At 40.8% G+C, this 26,083-nt stretch overlaps 1 protein-coding gene across 1 annotated transcript; it reads left to right on the forward strand.

The window, feature by feature from the left end:
• Nucleotides 1-356: 356 nt before the first annotated feature.
• LOC111897692 (uncharacterized) lies at nt 357-5,805 on the forward strand. The gene is made up of 16 exons (XM_023893640.3): nt 357-1,233; nt 1,341-1,427; nt 1,515-1,719; nt 1,815-1,947; nt 2,092-2,184; nt 2,271-2,352; nt 2,447-2,506; nt 2,770-2,822; nt 2,912-3,078; nt 3,161-3,450; nt 4,363-4,665; nt 4,743-4,810; nt 4,890-4,946; nt 5,032-5,125; nt 5,208-5,348; nt 5,424-5,805. The coding sequence occupies exons 1-16, from the start codon at nt 628-630 to the stop codon at nt 5,502-5,504; spliced, it is 2,520 nt and encodes an 839-aa protein (XP_023749408.1). The 5' UTR covers nt 357-627; the 3' UTR covers nt 5,505-5,805.
• The last annotated feature ends 20,278 nt before the right edge of the window (nt 5,806-26,083 follow it).

Raw genomic sequence — 26,083 nt, forward strand, 5'->3', positions numbered from 1 at the left:
GATTAAAGGCCATGGATTAACCCAGTAAGACATAAAACAAATAATAAAAATATACTTATGAATTACATTCTAAATTATTTTAACTTATTTTGATCCATTACTTAACTCATTTAACTTGTTAATTTTTTAGATTATGTACAAAGAAATGCTCCAAAAGCAAAAGATATCATTTATAAAATAGAGGACTAAACTTGGGTCGAGATGAAATTTAAGGGTGCAACTCATAACTTAATAGTAAAACAATAGCAAATAAACCAAATCTCAAGGGACTGAAAGAGAAATAAAAGGGTAGTATCGTCCTTCGCAAGAAGTTTCTGGTGGGGCTTCCTATTTTCACCCGAAGGGTGTATGAACAAGCATGCATCCCTCTAAATATCTCTCTCCCCTCTAGCTTCAATCCCCTTTCTATCTACACACAAACCCTTACAAAATTATAATTCAGAATCGAATCTAAAATCCCAAATACCAAAAATAGTATTTCGTGTTCATCGATTCTTCCATAGAAATCGGTGTTTTTGGCCTTTAATCGAAAATTTTAGGGTTTTCGCTGTGAATACAGCTGTAAAACAAATCTCTCCGAAAGATTTGCTATTTCTATTCTTAAATTTGTAATTATTTTCTGTTACAATGGCAAACGGAACAGACGGTGAAGAATACGTGTTTTTATCATCGATTCGCCCTGGTTTGAAACGAGAATTTGCGTTCGCAATGAAATCTCAGTCGGAAAATTATGGATTCTGTGGTCGGACGCGCGCTCGGAGGGCGCAGATGTCGCCGGAGCCTTCACCTATCAATAAGAAATCAAAAACTGCCGATCTAGGTAAAGGAAAAGAGGAGAAAATCGAGGTTTGTTCAGAGAAATTAGTGGCCGAAACGATTTCGAATACGGATGAGGAAGAATCGAAAAGTGACGTTGTTGATCCCGGTCGAGCGGTTATTGAACCAATGAACGAAGTAAAATCAGAGCCAATGGATGGCTCAGTAAAGTCGACGATAATTAGTTCTGATTTGAAACCGGGGAAGTCAGACGGCAACGAGGATGATAAAATCGCAGAGAAGGATGGGAATGTGATTAGTTCCATTGTTACTCCATCAAATGGCAACAATGACAAAAAATTAGAAATAAAAATGTCAAAGAAGATTGTGCTGAAGAGATTTCCAACAAAGCTGAAGGAGCTTCTTGAAACCGGTTTGCTCGAAGGATTACCAGTTAGGTATGTTCGTGGCGCAAAGGTAAACATTCACATCTGATAAACTGAAAATCAAGCCTCTTCTATCCTAATTCTAGTCATTTTGTTGCCATTTCATCGCGGCTTATCAATCATACTGTTGTTCATCAGGTGAGAGGGAATTCAGAAAAAGGTCTTCCAGGTGTAATCAACGGAGCTGGAATTTTGTGTTTCTGTGAAGCATGCGGTGGAAAGGAAGTGAGTTCGTTACATGCATTTCTATTTTCTTGTTTATAGCTTTAGAGAAATATTCTGAATGCTGATTACTAATATCTTAAACTGTAGGTTGTCACTCCTAATCAGTTTGAGTTGCATGCTGGAAGTGCAAATAAGCGGCCACCAGAGTACATTTACTTGGGTAATGGCAACACCCTAAGAGAGGTGCTCAACACTTGTAAAACTGCTCCATTGGAAGGATTGGAAGAAACCATTCTAAAGGCAATAGGTTGTTCATCTGAAGAGAAACCTACATTTTGTCTAAATTGCAAAGGTGAGTCATACATTTATGTTCTAGTAATCTAGAGTACACCACTTGCATGTAAAATAGGATCATCTCTTAACGCCTCATCTCTTGATGACATATAGGGTCCATACCTGAATCAGGCAGTGGTAAAACAATGCTTTTGTGTGATTCCTGCATGGATTTGAAAGAGTCTCAACCTCCTCCCCTGATCCAGACCCAATGTAGCCCTAAGCTACCTAATAATAGTAGAGACAGGTATTCTCAACCTCCTCCTCTAATGAATGCACACAAATCTTTACTGGATTGTTTATTTTCTGTATCTCAAATGTAGCACTTAGCCAAGTACCCTGTTTCTTCTTTGTAGTTCAATTCTATAATTTGTATACTCGAAATATTCAGGTCAGCATCTCCAGTATCTGCCCCACATTCTACTGCCCGAGTAGCCATCACTAGTACTGGAAGAAGCAAGGGCCAGGGAAGGCTAACAAGAAAGTTAGTAGTTTTTATCTTTTTTACTTTCTCTTGTTTTCTTTTTCTAGATCTTTATAAATTAATGTGGTTTTACTTGTTATATGTAGAGATTTGCGTATGCACAAACTGGTTTTTGAGGAAGACGTGTTACCCGATGGAACAGCCTTATCTTATTTTGCTCGTGGGGAGGTAATTTATATTTTAATAAATGGGATTTATATATTTTCTTATTTATGTTTATTATTTCAACTTTCTTGATAATCCATCTTTTTGTGGTTGGCAGAAACTGTTGGAGGGTTATAAAAAAGGGGCTGGAATCTTTTGCTATTGCTGTAACACTGAGGTACTTGGTGGTGCAAATTCAATTGTAAATCTTAGGTAGTGTTTGGTAATTGGTATGATGATGGAATTGGAGAAGGAATGGAATGGTTGATTCCATCGTATTCCATAGCCACTAGTTGTTCTTCTTCATTCCATCATGGAATGGAACAACTCATTTCATTCCTACATGCCAATGAAACATGACCCTTTTACCATTTTACCCTTTTATCTAACCAAACTTACTCTTTGGAATCACTTTACTAACTTCCTTTACTTGACAATCAGGTCAGCCCCTCACAGTTTGAAGCTCACGCTGGTTGGGCTTCACGTCGCAAACCGTGAGTTTCCCATTTTACCCTTTTACTATATTCCACTATTCTATCAATCATCCAATCTAATCTCGCCACATGTACTTCCTTTTCAACAGTTACTTACACATATACACATCAAACGGAATCTCTCTCCATGAACTCTCAATCAAACTCTCAAAACACAGAAAATTCTCAGCAGATGACAACGATGACCTCTGCTCCATCTGTGCAGATGGAGGCGAACTTTTATGCTGTGATAATTGCCCAAGAGCCTTTCACACTGGTCTGATTTTCTTTATTTCTTAAAAATCTTTTCTTACATTTTGTTGAATTTGCGAATTATGAATTTTTTTTCCAACTTGCAGAGTGCATCTCGGAGGCTGTTCCAAATGGTACATGGTACTGCAAATACTGCCAAAACATGTTCCAAAAGGAAAAATTTGTTGAAAGAAATGAAAATGCAGTTGCTGCTGGAAGAATCTCAGCCATTGATTCAATTGAAGAAATAAAACGTTGCATTCGTGTTGTTGAAAATTTTGAGCCTGGGGAACCTGGTGTTCCTGCTAAAAAAGGAGCTCCTGCTTGTGTTTTATGCAGGGCACATGATTTTAGCAAGACTGGATTCGGTCCTAGAACTGTCATCATATGTGATCAGGTATTGTTTATTATCTATAGTAAATTACTATTTTGGTCCCTGTGTTTTACCAAAATTGCAAGTTCACTCCAAATTTAGTATCACCTTTAAGTTTGCATTTTGTTGCAAATATGGTCCCTGACCCATATGAAACAACTTCAAATTCATGATTTTGGTTCTTATTTGAGGTTCTTGTAAAGTTTTTGGTCTCTGTTCCCAGGGTGTAGCTGAATTTTGCATTTTTGGTCCCAAAAACAATTTTTTTTGCAATTTTGGTCCCAAAAACAATTCTCTTGTGATTGTGGTCCTTACTTGAGGTTCTTGTAACCTTTTTGGTCCCTGTTCCAAGTAAAATGAATATTTTAGTTGGCTGGTTATAGCTTACTTTTGCAATTTTGCTCATAATAAGTATTTTCTTGCACTTTTGGTCCTTACTTTTAACCTTATTGGTCCCTGTTCTAAGTAAAATGAATATTTTGGTCATTGAGCATTAGCTTATTTTTTTCAAATTTGGTATTTCTCTTGCTAATTTGGTCATTATTTGAGGTTCTTGTATTGTTTTTGGTCTATGTTCTAAGAAAATGATTATTTTTAGTCCCTGAGGGTAGCTGATTTTGCAATTTTGCTCTTTATTTGAGGTTCTTTGTAATGTTAATGTTTTTTGGTCCTAATTCGAAGTAAAATGACTATTTGGTCCTGGAGTATAGCTAGTTTTTCCAATTTTGGTCGCAAAGGTAGTAAGTTTACTTTGAACAAGGACCAAAAATGTTACAAGAACCTCAAGTAAGGGACCAAAATTACACTAGAAAACATTTTGGGGACGGAATTGAAATAATCAGCTATACCTAGGGACCACAAATGTAATTTACTCTTTATCTTGTATAATTTGCTCATATGGTGTTTTTCTATAACAAGTTGATTTTTTTTGTGTAGTGTGAGAAAGAGTACCATGTTGGGTGCTTGAAGGATCATAAGATGGACAACCTTAAAGCATTGCCAAAAGGAGAATGGTTTTGTTGTTCCAATTGCAATGAGATTCATGCATCTTTGGAGAGCCTAGTGGCTGGTGGTCAAAAGATGCTTCCGGAAGCTTCCATGGGTGCTATAAAAAAGAAGCAAGCAGAACAAGGCCTAGAACCCAGTGCTGACCTGGACATCAGATGGAGGCTTTTATGTGGCAAAATGGGTTCTGATGACACAAGAGTTTTGCTATCCAAAGCAGTTGCCATTTTCCATGTCAGTAATTAATACTTCCTTTTCCTTTAATTATAAATTAGTATTAACAGTTTTTTTTTTTTAATAACTAATTATAGGATCGGTTTGATCCAATTGCTGATTCCACCACCAGCCGTCTCGATTTGATTCCCCACATGGTTTATGGGTAATCCATTGATTTGGTTTTTTAGTTAAGTGAGTATTTTTATTAACCAAAATCTTTTTTTTTTTTTTACAAATTACAGAAGAAGCTTAAAACAACAGGATTATGGAGGGATGTACTGTGCTATATTGACAGTCAAGTGAGACCATAGCCATCTCTTATTGTTTTTTAAAAACTTATATGTCTTTTTTTATAAAAATCTATAAAATTATAAAAATGTGCAGCTCAACAGTGGTATCTGCTGGCATTTTTCGTATATTTGGGGAGGAAGTAGCCGAATTACCTTTAGTGGCAACAAGCAGCGAATGTCAAGGATTGGTGAGAGAGCATAAATTTGATGAGTATATATATTATATTATATTTATTTTATTAATTTAAAATGTTGGTTTTGTATATGTAGGGTTATTTTCAAGCTCTGTTTTCTTGCATCGAACAACTTTTAGCTTCACTGAATGTGAAAATTCTAGCACTTCCTGCCGCTGATGAGGCTGAATCCATATGGATTAATAAGTTCGGGTTTCAGAAAATGCCTGATTCAGAGGTCTGTTGTATTATTGTTAAATATAATATTATAATTTATATTTATATTTATACTTGTATGAATTGAATGATGCAGTTGAAGCAGTATAGAAGGAAGTATCAGCTGATGGTGTTTCAAGGAACCTCGATGCTTTACAAACCTGTTCAGAAGGAATGAACAGGTGGCAGTTGTTGGTTGGTGGATAGATAGTGAAGTTTTTTGGGGTGATATTATTGTTATTATTATATGGAAAATTATAGTGGTAGCAAATATTATTATTCCCTTATATTGGTACAGAAGATGGTGGTGGTGTTTTTTTTTTTTTTTTTTTTTTTTTTGGTTTTTTGGTTTTTTGGTTTTGTTATAGTCCAATTAAAATGGGCAATTTTGGAAGATCTATATATATATATTGTTTTGGAGTTTTTGTATGGTGATAACGGTTTTTATATAATCTGAAAGACCCATGTTTTCTCTCCTAGATTTTCCTTTCTTACTCCAAAGCACTACAAATAAACATGCCATAGTAAAGTTTTTTTTTTTTTTTTTTTTTTTTTTTTTTTTTGAAATAAGTTGGCATGTGCAGTTTCAATGCTCTTTTAATTTTTATAACTATAATGTATTATTATTTTTTTCATATTTTATATCATAGTTGTATTGAAATATATTCTTTTAATTAATAGTGCCGTATTGAAATAATTTTTAACTATTTAAGTATAAATATATTGTAATATTACTTATTAAAAATATTTGTGTTAAATTATGATCTGAATTAACAGAAAAAAAAATTAAATGAGAGGGTTATATATATATATATATATATATATATATATATATATATATATATATATATATATTACTTTAGATATATGAGGATAAGTTAGTTACTATATATATATATATATATATATATATATATATATATATATATATATATATATATATATATATATATATATATTAGGCGTGAGACCCGTGTATTATATGTGTTTATTGAAAATAAAAATTTAATATCAATATATAAATATGAAATATTTTACATAACAGAATGTAATCTTCTCAAAATTTGCAAAAGAAATTAAATCGTTTTTAGTATTTATGAGAATTTATTACCAAATTAATAGGATAATTTTATTTCCTTATAAAACTCATTATAATTTTATGGAATTTTATTTTAAGAAAATAGAAATCCCTAAAAAATGACAAGTGGAAAATAAAATTTTTAAAATTCTCACAAAATCACAAGTGTCAAAATGGAGGAGAAGATGACACGTGGCAAAAAAACCTTCATTTATTAGAAAGGACTAGGTTAAAACCCGTGGAATCCACGTGTGTTAATTTTGAATAAAATTAAAAAATTAATTATATAATAAAATAATATATTATTAATTTATAAAACTTATGATTTGTAATATTGTATTTTTTTATTAACTTTGTGATTTGTAAGTATTTAATTACGCAGTAATTTGATGAGATTAATAGAAATTGTTGTTGTCTTTGTCAGTTTTTTTCAACCCAATTTTCGCAAAAAGAAAATCAATCAACCTAACTTGTGCAAATCTCATTTAGAAACGCTAAAAAATATGTAAACATATTGATGAGTGATCACGAATTGAGTAAACCCTCGATCTCTTCTTTTATCTTTCTCTTTGTTAGTCTTTGTTTATATTTATCTATTTATTACTTAGAAATATATTGTTTATTTGATTTTATAGATTTGTTATTATATGATAATTCTCAAAAACAAATATAATTATATTTAATAGTACCCAAGAGAAGTCAATTATATATAAATAAAAAACTTATTAGTAATAGTTAATTTTTAAATCTTTATCGTTTTTGAAATCTATTAGAATTTCTAAAATCATTTGAATATGTTTTTAGAAGTTTATAAATTACCAACCTTTTGACTAATAGATGCTCCTAGAATCTTAATTTTAGATATGACATTATATATTAGAATCAATACGTGGTATAATCATTTTTGCTTATTTTGGGCTATTAATAGTCCAATTAAATTAATCGAGGAACAAATATCATAATTACATTTTAATTTTTTATGTTATATATTTTGTTCAAATTTTTTGTGTATATCAAAATTAAATTATGTTTGGTTTATAAATACATTTCAAAAGAATAAATTATAAGGACGTGTTTAGGTAAATACAAATTAAAAATATATATGTAAGTTTTTGTACAAAAAATTATATAAGTAAAAACCTTTAATTTACCCACCAAGGGTTGTTTTCCTATTGGGATATTGAACACAATTATTTAAAATATATCAATAGTTTTTTATTAATATAAATTGAATTAATTGTTCATTATTTGTTTGTATTTATTTCAAAATTTTATTTTAAAAAATGATTAATGTTTATACTTTCATTTTTAAATTTTATTTTTAATCAACTCATGTAGTATACGAGTTTCACACCTAGTATAAAGATAGAGAAACTAAAACCGATAATAATGTAGTTACATACATATATTTACATACTTGTATCCAAGTTTAGCAATACGAGTAGAAATAATAACATAATCTGTCAAACATCTTAATCAACAGTTAAAAGAAGATATATATTTAGAATTCTTTATTTTTTTATTTGCACAAATTAATGACGGTAACAATGTTATTGAAAAGAGATAGCAAAGGAATAAGAAATAGAATAGAATAATCATATAATTAACACCAATAAAAAAAGATAAAATACAAACCTCCAAATTTTTGTCTATATAGATTTGGGTGTGAGCGGTGGTGACTTTGTTACCTAGATTTTAGATAAAAATGATAGCATCGTGCTCCAACTTCTTAACCTCATTATCTCACCATTTGGCTAATATACAACTTCTATTTCCCATACCTGCTTCAAATCATAATTGTTCTTCCTATCAGAGCATTGTCCTCCAACAATCGTGGGTACAAAGTCAATCAAAAGTTCTCCAAAGTTCTTAGTCTTTAGCCTTGTCTAATGTCAAATCCACATTAGCAAAAAAGAACCACATTATCAAAATTAATTTAAGAAACAACAGGACCAGAATCAAACCGATGCATGTTGTACACAAACAAAAGTACATTGTTATTTCTTGTATTTATATCAATCATGGGTTAAATGCAATAAATAACAATGTAAATTGGAAAATAAACTTAAAGCAAAGAAATACAATTAAGAAAATATGAAACTTGTGTAATCGTTTTGGATATGTGGGTATCAGTAGGTACTTTCATTAATAAATGATGAGAATTTAAATGTTTTTTAAGTTTATCATTCACAAAAAATGGTCCCTATTTTATAATAGTTACAAAAATAGTCTCTATTTATTGGAGTTTACAAAAATGGTCCTTTCCTTGTAATAAATAGTATCTGTTTAATGAATTTTACATAAATGGTCACTATAAAAGAGACGAAATGAAAGTATGTTGTTTTTATTTATACAGATACAATTGGTCATGTCTTACTTACGTATTTTAATGATAATAGCAAAAGTTAAACTCATTATAGCAATGTACTTACTTTTCTTTACAACTAATAGTAACGTACTATACTCTTTTCACTAATATAGACAATATATTTTCTTTTACCAATATTTATGGAATTTGTGTTAAACCTGTTGAAAAATACTAACCAATTATACACATCTTTGAAAAAGTTTTTTTTTTTTTGCCAAGATGATAAAAGGTATTTAATAATAACCAACTTGTTGTGTAACATTGAAAAGATAAAAAAAAAGTTAGTTGTAATTATTTAAAGGAAATATGCTAAAGTGATTGCATAATGAACTAAAACTGAATTCTAAGCATGAAAATAATAAGCATTTGACAGAGGTGTTTTATAAAAATAAATAAATACCTGAATTTTAAGCAGAAATGGGCTCAGTAGCCTGATTCAGCCAAGTCTTCTCAGATTCATTCAGATTCATTTAGTGTATTATGTGTCAACCATGTGACTTACTGCTCTTGAACATCTTCCTGGAATGAAATAAGAAAGTTCATCTATTAAATTTCTTGTAAGTATCAATACACATTCTTGAACTAGTGATCATACATTTCTCAAAACAGCAGACGCACATAAAAATATGTAAGAGGGTTATATGCAAGAAATTGCAACTTACTACCAAAGATAAGCAAATCAAAAATAAAGTATTGTTAGTTCACAAAAACAGTAGATCATAATTTAAAACATGTTTATAAAAACATAAGGTAAGAATGTTGACATTCAAAGTATGATATTTAATTGTAAAATTTGTAGTTTATGAAAAAATGCATTACATATAAATCTAATCATTACATACACTCTTGGTAGAAATACTACATACCTATGCTCAGATTGAAAACAAAATTTTGTAACGTCCCGATTCTCAGGTATTAATTACATAAGAATTATTGGATGAAGCCCTACTCGATGAGTCGGTCGACCTACTCGTCGAGTAGCAGCGGGGTGAGACCGCGTGTTAAGTGACCTACTCGACGAGTCCACTTCAGGACCCGACGAGTAGGAGCTGGCAGATGAAACCCTAAATCCCGGGGTTTGCACCCCTATTTAAAGGAGCCTCATCCTCTTTTGGCCTCCTTGCAGTCTTTGAGAGCCCTTAAAACCCTAATACGTGTGTGTGTGTGTGTCATTGTGTGATTGAAGCTTGAAAAGAGGATTTTGGAGAGAGAAGGCTTAGAGGAGAAGGGTATTGGAGCATGTGGAGTGTGGAAATCAGCTCTTATCTCAGTCATCATCTTCTGGAGGTAACCAAATCGCCTTTCTTCTTGTGAATCTCTTCTATTGTTGAGTTTTAGGGTTTTTGGTGAAGTATTAAGTTGAAAGGATGAGCTATGGGCTAGATTTGAGGTTGTAACTTCAGATCTGGACCCTCCTTAGATGCTAGAATCATAAAGTTGCTATATTGGTTGTGATTGAGGTCCCTCTTAGACTTGAAGCTTCATTATGAACTTAAAATAGACATTTAGAGCCTTTATAGCCATGCATGCACGTAAAGTTTGCAACTTTATGTGATAAGTATGCCTTAGAAGCTTGGATCTGTGATTTGGGGCCGCTGCATGGCTCAAATCAAGTCTGTATGGAAAAAAGGAACTGAATGGACTTGGCGAGTCGCAAGGTGACTCGACGAGTCATATGAAGATGGCCATGAACTCGACGAGTTGGATGAACAACTCGGCGAGTCCGATGAAGATCACCATAAGACTCGACGAGTTGAAGAACAACTCGACGAGTCGGATGAGTTTTCCCTAGATTATGTATGCGTGTGCATCTGTCGAGTTGCAAGGAGGGAACTCGACGTGTGACCTTAAGTTTGATCGAGGATCAAAGGAACTCGACGAGTCACTCTGATGACTCGGCGAGTTGGAATGTACTTCACGGAACTCGACGAGTAGCCAAGGGTACTCGGCGAGTTAAGGTCAACATGGATTGTTGACCTTGATTGAGGACTTTGACTTTGACCAGGGGTTGACTAGTGGTTTATGGAGTACCTTGTAAGGTTAAGGACTTATGAGTATGATGCACTATGATGATAGGTGGTGGAACCTGTGTCAAGTGATCCGAGAGTTGGATTTTACCTTTCGTGTCGACATCTGCGAGGTGAGTTATCCTCACTATATCGATAGGGTGTACGGCACCAAGGTCGGCCCTTTAGTTGTTATTGTTATGGTATGTTGCATGTGGTTATGATTTGTTAGTTCGGAATCGAGGTAGACAGTATGTTATGCTTTTATGATCCGTAGGGATTGGTGTGTTAGTGACCTGATAGGTCGGTACTCTAGTTACAGGAGAATTCTATGATTATGATTAGTGAGATAGATATGCTTGATGTTTGTATATGCCAGTATATGATAGTTATGCGCACATGGTTATTTGCTTGTTGGTTGGGTTGAGGCGGTCCTGCTTTGTGCTGAAGGCCAACATACCCTATGAGCGGTCCGGGGAGACTGTAGGCCCATGTGGCGGACCAGTCATGCTGAAGGCTCGGGATAGATTCAGACAGACTGTAGGCCCGATAGGGCGGTCCAATGAGGCCGATGGCCCAGCATGCATGATGATTGGTTGATTATTACTGATATGGTATTGTCAGTGTGGTATTGGTATTTTGGGGGTAACTCACTAAGCCCTCGGGCTTACAATTTTCAGTTTATTGTTTTAGGTACTTCAGGAGTCCATGGAAAGGCGAAGACGTGACCGTACCGCTCCTCATCCTTATGTTATGATTTTTTGGGACACTCTGATGGAAAATAATTTGAAAACATTTTGTAAACGATGCTTCACGGTTTTTTATTTATGATTGAAAAAGTTTAAATTTGGCATAAAATTTATGGATGTTATAAGTTGGTATCAGAGCCTTGGTTTGAGTGAATTGGAGGAACAATCATGTGAATCCAGTCTCAAATCAAGGAGATTTTCGGAACATAAGTTTTAAAATGGTTTTCAAAATAAGGATGGAGGATGCAGAGGGTACGATCAGCCAGAGCCTGTAAGTGAACCCCAAAATACCATACGGTTATTTGATATTCTGATATGTTAGAACAGCATGCTAGTGCTAGGCTAGGGATCTTCAGGAATCGCATGATAGCCTTGCCTGATTATATGATGCCTATTAGCCTAGGGTTTCTTGTATATGGAATTGACATCATAACTGTAGATATCTGATTCGACCTTAGTGTAGGATTAGATATTCGAAAGTCTATGGGGTCCAACGTTACGTGCAGCTAGCGTGCACCGTCGCTGCAGGGGATGATGGAAGTTTCATGGATGTGAGAGTTGTGATAAGTGATGAGGCTAGATGCGAGATATTTGGTATTCCCCTAGAAGTGAGGGTTGGGCGCATTCTTATGTTGATGATATTGTTAGGACGTTGTGATGATACTTGAGACAAATATGAGTAGGTGTGGAAGGTAGTATGGGCCCGTACTACTGAAAGCATATGACCCATACGCGTAGCAAGGAAATCACAACCCCTAGGGTTTTTGGGGTTTTAGTCTCCCGACATTATGATTTTTATCTGATGACTTGTATATATATATATATATATATATATATATATATATATATATATATATATATATATATTCCAGTATCATGGTGACGAGACGTGTTGCTTCGGGATCCGGATCAGGATTAGGATCAGGATCGGGGTCGGGGTCAGGAGACAGAGGGTTGGAGGTGCTGGTAGCACCTGAGCCCGTGGTTCAGATAGGGACCGAGGAGTTGGATGCCAGGATCAGGGAGATCATGCACGACGAGATTGTTGCCGCGTTCCGAGCGCAGCTGCCAGAGATGTTTGGGTCGATTAAGACCGTGATGGTTGAGTATTTTGATGAGCGATATGCAACTCTAGCGGAGACAGTTGCCGCTGCAGCCACTTCGGCTGTAACCGCGGCAGGGGTTGGAGGAGGAGTCGGCAGGGCTTTCCAGTACCGAGACTTCGATAATACAAAGCCCCCAATGTTTGATGGTACACAGGATGAGATTAGGGCTATGAGGTGGTTATCTGATGTGGAGGGTTGTTTCTTCACGTGCTCATGTCCTGCTGACCAAAAGGTCAGGTGTGCCCTGAACCTGCTGAGGCTTGGGGCAAAGGACTAGTGGAGGCTGACGACTGGGTCGTATACCGATGATCAATGGGCTACTGTTACTTGGGAGCAGTTTAGAGATATGTTCCGCACCCGATATGTTCCACGCATTGAGCGGGAACGGCTTGCGTAGGAGTTTTGGACATTGAGACAGGATGGGGAGTCTGTGATGGAGATTACCCGTATGTTCACGGAGAGGCTATGTTTTGCCCGGAGTTTGCTTCAGAGCAGTCTCAGATGACTCGTTATCTGAGTATGCTCAAGACTGATATTCGACAGTTTGTGTCTACTCAGCGATGTGATACCCTCCTGGACCTTCAGGAAGCCGCGCGATAGCGTGAGTTGGAGATAGAGCTGCAGTTGAAGGGGCAGCATCAGGCACCAGCACTGTCTCAGCCGGCGCCTAAACGGTCTAAAACCGTTGATACATGGTCCGGGGGTCATCAGAGCCACACTTGTGGAAAGTGTGGCAAGGCTCATTCAGGGGTTTGTCGAGCAGGAGGTGGGTGCCACAAATGTGGCAAGGAGGGGCTATACCAGGGACTGCCGTCAGTCCGCCCCTCCAGCAGATATGAGGATTTGTTACCATTGTCATCAGGTTGGTCATGTGAAGACCAATTGTCCGCAGCTCGCCGCCATGCCGGCGCAGGGTTCCGTGCCAGCTGCTGGGAGGATTGGAGATGGGAAGCCAGTCAAGGTGGAGCCTCCGAAGGCTCAGGGTCGCGCCTTCCAGCTCACGGCCGAGGAGGCCAAGTCAACACCGGATGTGGTTGCTGGTACGTTTTCTATTCTTTGTCTCAGTTATTGTATCCGTGTTATGCTTATTGATTGTACCTGTGATTAGGTACGTTTTTAGTGAATCCTTTGCCCGTTTTGGTATTATTTGACTCGAGGGCGAGTCGATCGTTTGTATCTCAAACCTTCTCTAGAGGGTTCAGTGTGCTGATAGATGATCTTGAGTGTCCGTTGCGAGTTTCGATCGCCAACAAGCACGGGGTCTCTGCTTCTTCGGTCTTCCAGGGATGTGAGTTGGAGATTTTTGGGGTGCCCTTCCCGATAGATTTGATTCCTATTCCCATGAGGGATGTATGCGTGATTATAAGGATGGATTGGCTTAGCCGTTTTGGTGCCATGATCGACTGTGAGGGGCAGCAAATGGTGGTTCGAACCCCAAGTGGGGGAGAACTGGTAGTTTATGGTGAGGGCACCAGGTTGGGATCAGGGTTTTGTTCGGCAGCCAGGGCTCGGCAGTATATTCAACACGGGTGTGCCGGTTATTTGGTGTATGTCATAGATACGCGGGTTAGAGAGCAGCTCTCAGTTTCTGAGGTTCCAGTGGTGAGGGAGTTTGCTGATGTGTTTCTAGAGGAGTTACCTGGAGTGCCTCCGGAGAGGCATGTTGAGTTCAGGATTGACCTAGTGCCAGGTGCAGCCCCTATCGCTAAGGCGTCGTACCGACTAGCACCACCAGAGATGCAGGAGTTGTCATCTCAGTTGTAGGAACTGCTGGGTAAGCAGTTTGGACACCCATTAAACTGCCATTTTATAGGCAGTAACCTTATACCCCCCTTATAGACCAGCTTCGTGAATGTGGCCTACTAACGGTAAGTCTGACTTTACTCTTATACATATATATAAATATTAATAACTTATAATATTATAAAGTATAAGGGTTGAATTTTAACTTTTAAAATTCTAAGAGCTAACTTGGAATTAAAGTATTCATAAAAGAAAACTTTTCCAAATTCCAAAACATGAGGGCAAGTTTTGAAACTATTCAAAACTAATTAATTCCATAACTTATGTGTTTAAAGTAGTTTTAGTTAAAACAGTCTTCAAGTTCCATAACTTGAGGACAAGTTATGGAAGACTTTAAACTAATAAAAGAATGTAACTTTTCTTTATTTTATAAGTTATGGAATTAATTAAGGTTATATTTTATTACTTAATGAGGTGACTCTTGAACCTCCATAACTTGTAGACAAGACTCTTCATTTTTTTTTGTAACAATTGCCAAATTTTATGAGCTTTATGAAACTTAAATGTGACTTTTCATATAACTTGAGGACAAGTTACAAAAACACATTTTAGAATCAACTCTTAGATTAATTTGGATTGAAAACAAAAATTTCACATAACTTCCTATTAATCTAAGCAACTCATAAGAACAAGATAATTCAAATCAAACTTTTTCATGTAATTAGTCTAAGCTTTAAACTAATACAAAACATGAATCTATTGACAATTATCTTTGAAATTGGATTAGCATGAACATTACCACATCAAAAACAAGTTTATAAGTCCAAAAACATCTTAGGGTAATGTTCCTAGTCCAATTCCAGCCAAAACAATCGAATATATGTTGTTTGGGGTCCAACTCGTCGAGTGCACGAACCAACTCAGCGAGTTGGATGCATTTTGTCTTGGACTCAGCGAGTCTGCTGAGCAGACAACATAAAAACTCGATTTTTCAGCCAATTTTGCAAGTATAACAAGAAAGCAAGCCTAGGCTCTGATATCATTGTTGGGTTTTGAGCATTCTAACACTCCTAAGTGTACATGCAACCCTAAATACCTTGGATCTATGTTTTCTCTATTATACATGCAATTATGAACTTCCAAGGTATTACCCTATCTAGCATACAATACTTGATACTTGGGTAATCAAATGGATAGAATACATACCTTTTATTTGATGTATCTTGTCTTCATGAAGCTTGAGTGCCTAGTGCCCCAAGTGTGACACCTCAAATGGTTCACACAACATCAAGTGCACATGGAATGACTTGAGAGAAATGGAACACTCCTTGAAATCGTCTAGCCCTCATACACACACACACACTAGTGCATGATTTCTTGAGCCATGGGATTCTTTTATTTGGTGGCTATTAGGGTTACACCATGTAACTCATAACTTTACCCATTCCTTATGCTCCATGGATTTTAACCTCCATGGAGTATCCATGGGTCATCCCATGGACTTAGTCCAACATAAGGAATCTTAAATCACAAGCCCACATATATAATAATGAATGATTTACACAATCAACCCATATATTTAATTAGCCTCCCTTTGATCACTTAACTAATTCCAAATTAATTCTTGATCAATACTAATTAAATAACCTTATTAATATATTAGAACTTATAATATATTAACCAACCTTAAGTGTTATTTCTCTCATTATAGTCTATCCAAATGCATGATGCCATGCAACCCAAATGGACCATGTCGGGTCGGGTCAAGTCTTACGAATTATAGTTATGGACTTAGACATTAATCCAACAGTTTATGGAGTACCTTGTAAGGTTAAGGACTTATGAGTATGATGTACTATGATGATAGGTGGTGGAACCTGTGTCAAGTGATTCGAGAGTTGGAGTTTACCTTTTGTGTCGACATCTGCGAGGTAAGTTATCCTCACTATATCGATAGGGTCTATGGCACCAAGGTCGGCCCTTTAGTTGTTATTGTTATGGTATGTTGCATGTGGTTGTAACGACCCGTTCCCGGTATGTTAATCTATTGGTAATTGTTGTGAGTTTTGCAAGAGGAACTCGGCGAGTTCATAGCCTGACTCGCCGAGTGGGGTCGCGGCTGAGAGCACGCGTGAGCCGGGGACTCGGCGAGTCCATATCCTGGACTCGGCGAGTCCATCCGTCTGGATGAAACCCTAAATCCCCGGGTTGCCCACTATTTAAACCATCCTATAGCCCCATTCTCGCCTCCCTCACCCTGTGAACTCAGTGAGAAACCCTAATCCCCCTTGAGAGCTTATAAGTGATTTGGTGCCATTTTGTGAAGGTGTGAAGAAGGAGAAGAAGAAAGAAGCAAGGAAACGAGTTGTATTGCAAAGATCCAAGGGCAAATCTGAGTTTATTGAGGTATTTTCGGAGTTCCCTTCTTGTCATATGTTTTAATCTTCCATTAGAGCTCTTCTAAGAGTTATTTGTTGTTGTTCAAAGCCTTATGTTTGCATGAATGTCTTAATAAGTCGAAATACCTTTGGATCTGAATATTGGGGTGTTGTAGAGCCCAGATCTACTGTCTTTTTGGAGTTACTTTGCATAATAATCATAGATCTACCCATTTTATGCATCTTTTAGCCTTATTTCCCTTATTCATGAGGTTGTGCACGTAAAGTTGGAAACTTTACGTGGTAAAGCAGCTTATGGGACTCAGATCTATCTATTGTATGTGTTGGATTCAAACAAAATCGAGTAAAAATCAGTTGCATGGCGGCAACTCGGCGAGTCGGGAAGAACGACTCGGCGAGTTGGGTCGCGAGTTCCCGAGTCCTTCATTTTGACCAGTGTCGAGTGAATCCAGTGAGTTAGAGTGTGGACTCAGCGAGTTGAGGGTAGACTCAGTGATGGAGGGACTCGGCGAGTTGTTCATACAACTCGGCGAGTCCAAGGCAATCTTCTTAGGATCATGAACAACTCGTCGAGTTTGTTCATACGGCTCGGCGAGTCGGATGAAGATTGTCAGAGTTCTTGGATCAAGAGGGTACTCGTCGAGTCGATGCCACACTCGACGAGTAGCAGCATGTAGAACTGAGAAGTGAGAATAGGACTCGGCGAGTTGGATGGCCCAACTCGGCGAGTCAGCCCCAAAAGTAAGTTGACTTTGGCCAAGGGTAAAAGAGTCATTTTACCCCAAGTGCAGTGTTTAGTATTTGATTGAGTGTGTTCATGGGCTTGTAGCCGAGGAGATTCAGGAGCAGCAGCCGGTAGCTTTCAGAGACACACACTCAGCCGCCAGATTACGAGGTGAGTTTCCTTTCAGTAGGAACGGGTCTAAGGCCACAATGCCGACCCGTTTAGCTAGCAGTAGTATCCGGATGTTATCCGATGCAGTAGTTAGCATGTTTGATGCCTTCGTGGCTCGAACAAGGGTATGTGTGTTCATGTTAGTGATATGTTATGCTATGATCAGTCAGCTTCGGGCTCCGGTCCGATGTCAGCTTCGGACTTTGGTCCGATGTAGGGGACAAGGTCCCAGTTAGCTTCGGACTTCGGTCCGATGTCAGCTTCGGACTTCGGTTCGATGTAGGGGACAAGGTCCCAGTTAGCTTCGGACTTCGGTCCGATGTCAGCTTCGGACTTCGGTTCGATGTAGGGGATAAGGTCCTCGTCAGTCAGCTTCGGACTTCGGTCCGATGGAGGGGGCAAGGCCTCGTATGTGCTTGATATATTATTGTATGGTATGTGGTAATTTGGGGGAGCTCACTAAGCTTCGTGCTTACAGTTTCAGTTTGGGTTTCAGGTACTTCTGCAAGCAAAGGGAAGAGCTCGGGATGATGGCATCGCACACACCACCGCCTCAGCTTTAGCCTGGGATTGATTTAGATGTTTTGATCTGATGTAGTATGATACAGTTTTTCCGTACAGTATTTTATTATGTTTTGGAATACATCACGTATGGTTTTATTATATGATGCTCTGATTACAGTTTTGATTATATTAAAAACAAAAATTTTTGGGTCGTATTTTTGGGTCGTTTCAAGTTGGTATCAGAGCCCTGGTTTGAGGGATTCGGATACACTTCCGGGTGTATCTGGACTCAAACTAAGGGGAAATAAAAAGATTTCTAAAAGTAAAATGTTTTCTAAAAGAATTTTGAAAGCACTTAGAAAGAAAGAAATTTTTAAACAAGATAAGGGTGTGATGCATGCGATCAGCCGAGCTCAAGTAAGTACTCCCAAATTATCCATACAAGTTATTTGTTCAGTTTCAGTTTCAGTTGAATAGCATGCTAGTATAGGACTAAGGATCTAGGAGGATGCCTTATGTGCCTGCCTTATGTGTTACAGCTTTATGAGTATTGCATGCTAGTATTGAGTAAACAGCAGTAGGATAGCCTGTTTAGGTTATGCCTGATAGTATGAGCTTAGCACTGTATGCTAGATCAGTTTCTCATTTTGAGAATAGTTTTGCTTGAGTATGTTTCCTTTATCCGAATGCTGCCTGCTTCGTGCTTTGTGGGAATTCTGAGTGATGGAAGTTAGCCATTAGGTGAACACGATACACCACATGTGATCAGGGTTGAATAATCCCAGAGTGCTGGAACTGACCCTATTGCGCAGCTCTCGTTTGAGTCCAACCGTTATAGGGACGGGTCTTTTACTTGAAGGATTATCTGATCTTCGTCACATGTGATGGTGTTCAGGTGATGGTTAATTAGCATCATAAGGAGACCTGCAGCAGCTGAGGACTAGTGAGTTAAGTCTGAGGTTCCCCGGGGCAAGCCTAGGATGAGAGTAGCAGAGATCAGTAGTAGTAGAAGTGACTTGGTAGAGTCGGGGCAGTTCTTGAAGAAAGTACGGATAGATGTGGAAGGTAGTATGGGCCCGTACTACTGGAAGCAGAGGATCCGTACTCGAATCAAGAAAGGCTGAGACAAGACCAGGAAGCTAGTTGTAGTGTCAATGATCCCTCAAGATCTTTCTGTTTTCTGATGTGATTGTGATGTGTTTCAGAATGGTGGTTTTGCGTTCGAGACCAGCAGCCGGCAGCGGAGGTGCCGGGGAGGGATCAGGTTCAGGCTCGGGGGATGAGCGCATGGATGAGCAGACCCGAGAGTTTCTTTCTTCAGAGATTACGCGCATCATTATAGAGCAGACTCCTGTGATCTTCGGTTCGATCAAGGAGGGGATTCTAGAGCTGATGGATGAGAGACTGGGCACCTTCCGTGCCGAGGTGGCGGCCATGATGGGGTCGCGCACCCTTACCTTCAGGGAGTTCAGGGCATGTGGAGCCCCGGACTATCGTGGGGCACGGGACCCCATAGCGAGCACCAGATGGTTGGCAGATGTGGCCAACGCTTTCCGTTCTAGCAGATGTCCCGAGGGGGACAAGGTCAGATTGGCGTCCTGTCTTCTGAAGGACAGGGCACGAGATTGGTGGGAGGAGGTCGGACATGCTATTGGTGATGATGCAGCATTGGACGCTATGACCTGGGCTGATTTCTCTACCAGGTTCAGGGCGGAGTTTGCACCGGTCATTGAGGTGCAACAGCTAGCTAGGGAGTTTCAGGACCTCACCCAGACTACAGAGACAGTGGCGGAGATCACCGCCAAGTTCAGGGAGAGGGCTCTTCTCGTTCCTCAGTATGTAGCTGATGAGGAAATGAAGAAGGCCCGTTATCATGAGATGTTGCGGAGCGATATCCGCCAGTTTGTGAGCCGGTCCAGCTGTAAAACGCTGGAAGATATGATTGCTAGAGCTCGGGAGAGGGAGATTGATCTCGAGATGGAGAAGAAGAGGAAACCGGAGGCGGTTTCGGGTTCGGGAGGTTCGGGCAAAAAGCCCAGGGTTTCAGATCATAAGTCTAGGGGACAGCCGAGCTACGGTCGATGTGGTAGGTGTGGGAAGATGCACGAGGGAGCGTGCAAGGCAGGGAGTTCCGGCTGCTTCAAGTGCGGTCGGGTTGGACATTTGAGTAGGGATTGTACGGCTCCTGCTACTACCGTTGCTGCGTCAGATCTGATTTGCTTTCAGTGCAATCAGAGGGGACATAAAAAGTCCCAGTGTCCGAGTTTAGCTTCGGCAGGGAAGGTGGCTGCACTTGCCCCTGCTACCTTGAGGATTACAGATGGCCGGCAGGGCCGAGCTGATGCGCCAGTGGCGAAGAGTAGGGCGTTTCAGATGACAGCAGAGGAGGCGCGAGCGACTCCTGATGTGGTGACGGGTATGTATTTTCCCTTTTATCTCTTTATTATTATTGATTAAATGCTGCTTATGGTTGTATGTTTTATTCAGGGTCGTTCTCTGTGAACGGCATTTCTGCTTTGGTATTATTCGATTCGGGGGCTACCCGATCATTCGTATCTCTTGCGCTTAGCAAGAGGTTCAGTAGAGCTCCAGGAGAGCTGGATTGTCCATTAGAGGTTGAGATAGCGGATGATAGGACCGTGAGGGTCGGCAGAGTGCACAGAGGGTGTTCTCTTCAGTTATTTGATGAGCAGTTCTCAGTGGATTTGGTACCTATTCCCCTGCGAGGGAATAAGGTTATTGTGGGTATGGATTGGCTAAGCCCCAATGGGGCAGTGATTGATTGCGAGCTTCAGTTAGTGAGGGTTCGCACTCCCAGTGGGGGAGAGTTGGTGATTCAGGGCGAAAGGCCACAGCGAGGACCGACCTTTTGTTCCGCCGCAAGGGCGAGACGCTATGTTCAGCAGGGTTGCGCCGGTTTTGTAGCCTACGTTTTGGATGCCCGGGAGAAGGGCAAGTCGACAGTGGATGATGTTCCTATTGTTCGAGACTACCCGGATGTGTTTCCTGAGGATTTGCCGGGGGTACCTCCTGAGAGACAGGTCGAGTTCCGGATCGACCTCGTCCCTGGTGCGGCTCCAATAGCCAAGGCACCGTATCGACTAGCTCCCCCTGAGATGCAGGAGTTGTCTACACAGCTGCAGGAGCTGTTAGACAAGGGTTTCATTCGGCCGAGCAGTTCGCCTTGGGGAGCGCCAATCCTGTTTGTGAGAAAGAAGGATGGGTCGCATCGTATGTGTATTGATTACCGGGAGCTGAATAAGGTAACGGTGAAGAACCGTTACCCACTCCCGAGGATAGATGATTTGTTTGATCAGCTTCAGGGAGCGTCTTGGTTCTCCAAGATCGATCTACGCTCCGGATATCATCAGATGCGGGTTAGAGATGAGGATGTGCAGAAGACTGCTTTCAGGACCAGGTATGGTCATTATGAGTTTGTGGTGATGCCATTTGGGCTCACCAATGCCCCAGCCGCGTTCATGGATCTCATGAACCGCGTGTGTAGGCCGATGCTGGATCGGTCAGTGATAGTGTTCATAGATGACATCTTGGTGTATTCCAAGACGCAGGAGCAGCACGAGGAGCACCTGCGGGAGGTGCTAGAGGTTTTGAGGAGGGAGAGACTTTTCGCAAAGTTCTCCAAATGTGAGTTCTGGTTGCGCGAGGTGCAGTTCCTTGGTCACCTCGTCAACCAGAAGGGTATTCTGGTCGATCCGGCCAAGATAGAGGCCGTGATGCAGTGGGAGGTCCCGAAGTCTCCATCTGAGATTCGGAGCTTCCTAGGGTTGGCAGGGTATTATCGGAGATTTATTCAGGATTTCTCCAAGATAGCAGTGCCGCTCACCCGACTGACCAGGAAATCAGTGGTATTTCGTTGGGGTCCGGAGTAGCAGACAGCATTCGAGACCCTCAGGCAGAGATTGTGCGAGGCCCCGATCCTTACCTTGCCAGAGGGAGTAGAGGACTTTGTAGTCTATTGTGATGCCTCGATCACAGGTTTGGGAGCAGTTCTGATGCAGCGAGGCCATGTGATAGCTTATGCCTCGAGACAGTTGAAGCCTCACGAGGCTAATTATCCTACACATGATTTGGAGCTGGGGGCAGTAGTGTTTGCCCTCAAGATTTGGAGGCATTACCTTTATGGGGTCCGTTGTACCATATACACGGATCATAAGAGTTTGAGGTATCTTATGGATCAGCCGAGTTTGAATATGAGGCAAAGGAGGTGGTTGGACGTGCTGAAGGACTATGACTGTGAGATCCTTTATCATCCAGGGAAGGCCAACGTGGTGGCCGACGCCCTAAGCCGCAAGGTGCCGGCGGCCCCTATCAGGGATCTGTGTATGAGGATGACAGTGATCACTCCACTGTTGGAGCGGATCAAGGAGGCTCAGATGGAGGGCCTCAAGGAGGAGAGGCAGAAGTGTGAAAGGATAGTAGGCCGAGTAGCTTCATTTGAGTACGACAGTCGGGGTTTGTTGACACTTCATGGTAGGGTATGGGTACCGTACTGGGGTGGGGTACGGCAGGTATTGATGGACGAGGCTCATAAGTCTCGATTTTCGATCCACCCAGGAGCGACAAAGATGTACCGGGATCTTCGACACGATTATTGGTGGCCCTGCATGAAGCGGGACGTCGCCTGGTACGTCGAGAGATGCCTGACCTGCCGGAAGGTCAAGGCGGAGCACCAGAGGCCTCACGGCAGGATGCAGCCGTTAGACATTCCCGTGTGGAAATGGGAGGACATTACCATGGATTTTGTCACCAAGCTTCCCCGGACCGCACGTGGAGTGGACTCGATATGGGTAGTAGTGGACCGGTTGACGAAGAGTGCTCATTTTATCCCGATCCAGGAGAGTATATCGGCGGAGAAGTTAGCCGATATCTATGTGCGTGAGATCGTAGCACGTCATGGAGTGCCGGTATCAGTGGTGTCTGACCGAGATGTCCGTTTCACATCCAGATTTTGGAAGCGATTCCACGACGAGATGGGTACTCGTCTCCATTTCAGCACCGCTTTCCACCCTCAGACAGACGGGCAGAGCGAGAGGACGATTCAGACTCTAGAGGATATGCTCAGGGCATGCGTTCTAGATTTCGGTGGCAGTTGGGATACGTACCTTCCGTTAGCGGAGTTCTCGTATAACAACAGTTACCATGCGAGCATTGACCGACCTCCCTTCGAGATGCTATATGGGAGGAAGTGTAGGACCCCGATTTGTTGGGGCGAGGTCGGTCAGCGAGTCATTGGGAGCACAGAGGTGGTGCTCAAGACGACTGAGTTGATCCAGCAGGTCCGTAGTAGACTACAAACGGCTCAGAGTCGGCAGAAGAGCTACGCCGATAGGAGGCGTTCGGACTTGGAGTTCCAGGTGGGAGATATGGTCCTTCTGAAGGTCTCACCTTGGAAGGGTGTCATCAGGTTCCGGAAGAGGGGCAAGTTGGGCCCCAGATTTATTGGTCCTTTCAGGGTTTTGGCCCGGGTGGGTCGGGTTGCTTATCGGTTAGATCTTCCTGAAGAGCTTAGTCAGATCCACAACACTTTCCATGTGTCTCAGTTGAGGAAGTGTTTGGTGGATGAATCTGCAGTCGTTCCCCTAGAGGATATTCAGGTTGATAGTAGCCTGAATTATATTGAGAGACCGGTCGCGATTTTGGACCGGAAGACCAAGACCTTGAGGAACAAGGAAATTCAGTTAGTAAAGGTGCAGTGGCAGCACCGGAAGGGGTCTGAGTGGACGTGGGAGGCTGAGGAGGAGATGAGAGAGCACTACCCAGAGTTATTTGCAGATCCAGCCGTAGCAGACTTCGAGGACGAAGTCTGAGTCAAGTGGGGGAGAATTGTAACGACCCGTTCCCGGTATGTTAATCTATTGGTAATTGTTGTGAGTTTTGCAAGAGGAACTCGGCGAGTTCATAGCCTGACTCGCCGAGTGGGGTCGCGGCTGAGAGCACGCGTGAGCCGGGGACTCGGCGAGTCCATATCCTGGACTCGGCGAGTCCATCCGTCTGGATGAAACCCTAAATCCCCGGGTTGCCCACTATTTAAACCATCCTATAGCCCCATTCTCGCCTCCCTCACCCTGTGAACTCAGTGAGAAACCCTAATCCCCCTTGAGAGCTTATAAGTGATTTGGTGCCATTTTGTGAAGGTGTGAAGAAGGAGAAGAAGAAAGAAGCAAGGAAACGAGTTGTATTGCAAAGATCCAAGGGCAAATCTGAGTTTATTGAGGTATTTTCGGAGTTCCCTTCTTGTCATATGTTTTAATCTTCCATTAGAGCTCTTCTAAGAGTTATTTGTTGTTGTTCAAAGCCTTATGTTTGCATGAATGTCTTAATAAGTCGAAATACCTTTGGATCTGAATATTGGGGTGTTGTAGAGCCCAGATCTACTGTCTTTTTGGAGTTACTTTGCATAATAATCATAGATCTACCCATTTTATGCATCTTTTAGCCTTATTTCCCTTATTCATGAGGTTGTGCACGTAAAGTTGGAAACTTTACGTGGTAAAGCAGCTTATGGGACTCAGATCTATCTATTGTATGTGTTGGATTCAAACAAAATCGAGTAAAAATCAGTTGCATGGCGGCAACTCGGCGAGTCGGGAAGAACGACTCGGCGAGTTGGGTCGCGAGTTCCCGAGTCCTTCATTTTGACCAGTGTCGAGTGAATCCAGTGAGTTAGAGTGTGGACTCAGCGAGTTGAGGGTAGACTCAGTGATGGAGGGACTCGGCGAGTTGTTCATACAACTCGGCGAGTCCAAGGCAATCTTCTTAGGATCATGAACAACTCGTCGAGTTTGTTCATACGGCTCGGCGAGTCGGATGAAGATTGTCAGAGTTCTTGGATCAAGAGGGTACTCGTCGAGTCGATGCCACACTCGACGAGTAGCAGCATGTAGAACTGAGAAGTGAGAATAGGACTCGGCGAGTTGGATGGCCCAACTCGGCGAGTCAGCCCCAAAAGTAAGTTGACTTTGGCCAAGGGTAAAAGAGTCATTTTACCCCAAGTGCAGTGTTTAGTATTTGATTGAGTGTGTTCATGGGCTTGTAGCCGAGGAGATTCAGGAGCAGCAGCCGGTAGCTTTCAGAGACACACACTCAGCCGCCAGATTACGAGGTGAGTTTCCTTTCAGTAGGAACGGGTCTAAGGCCACAATGCCGACCCGTTTAGCTAGCAGTAGTATCCGGATGTTATCCGATGCAGTAGTTAGCATGTTTGATGCCTTCGTGGCTCGAACAAGGGTATGTGTGTTCATGTTAGTGATATGTTATGCTATGATCAGTCAGCTTCGGGCTCCGGTCCGATGTCAGCTTCGGACTTTGGTCCGATGTAGGGGACAAGGTCCCAGTTAGCTTCGGACTTCGGTCCGATGTCAGCTTCGGACTTCGGTTCGATGTAGGGGACAAGGTCCCAGTTAGCTTCGGACTCCGGTCCGATGTCAGCTTCGGACTTCGGTTCGATGTAGGGGATAAGGTCCTCGTCAGTCAGCTTCGGACTTCGGTCCGATGGAGGGGGCAAGGCCTCGTATGTGCTTGATATATTATTGTATGGTATGTGGTAATTTGGGGGAGCTCACTAAGCTTCGTGCTTACAGTTTCAGTTTGGGTTTCAGGTACTTCTGCAAGCAAAGGGAAGAGCTCGGGATGATGGCATCGCACACACCACCGCCTCAGCTTTAGCCTGGGATTGATTTAGATGTTTTGATCTGATGTAGTATGATACAGTTTTTCCGTACAGTATTTTATTATGTTTTGGAATACATCACGTATGGTTTTATTATATGATGCTCTGATTACAGTTTTGATTATATTAAAAACAAAAATTTTTGGGTCGTATTTTTGGGTCGTTTCAGTGGTTATGATTTGTTAGTTCGGAATCGAGGTAGATAGTATGTTATGCTTT

The sequence above is a fragment of the Lactuca sativa genome, chromosome 6 (genome assembly GCF_002870075.4).
Source record: "Lactuca sativa cultivar Salinas chromosome 6, Lsat_Salinas_v11, whole genome shotgun sequence".
NCBI lineage: Eukaryota > Viridiplantae > Streptophyta > Magnoliopsida > Asterales > Asteraceae > Lactuca > Lactuca sativa.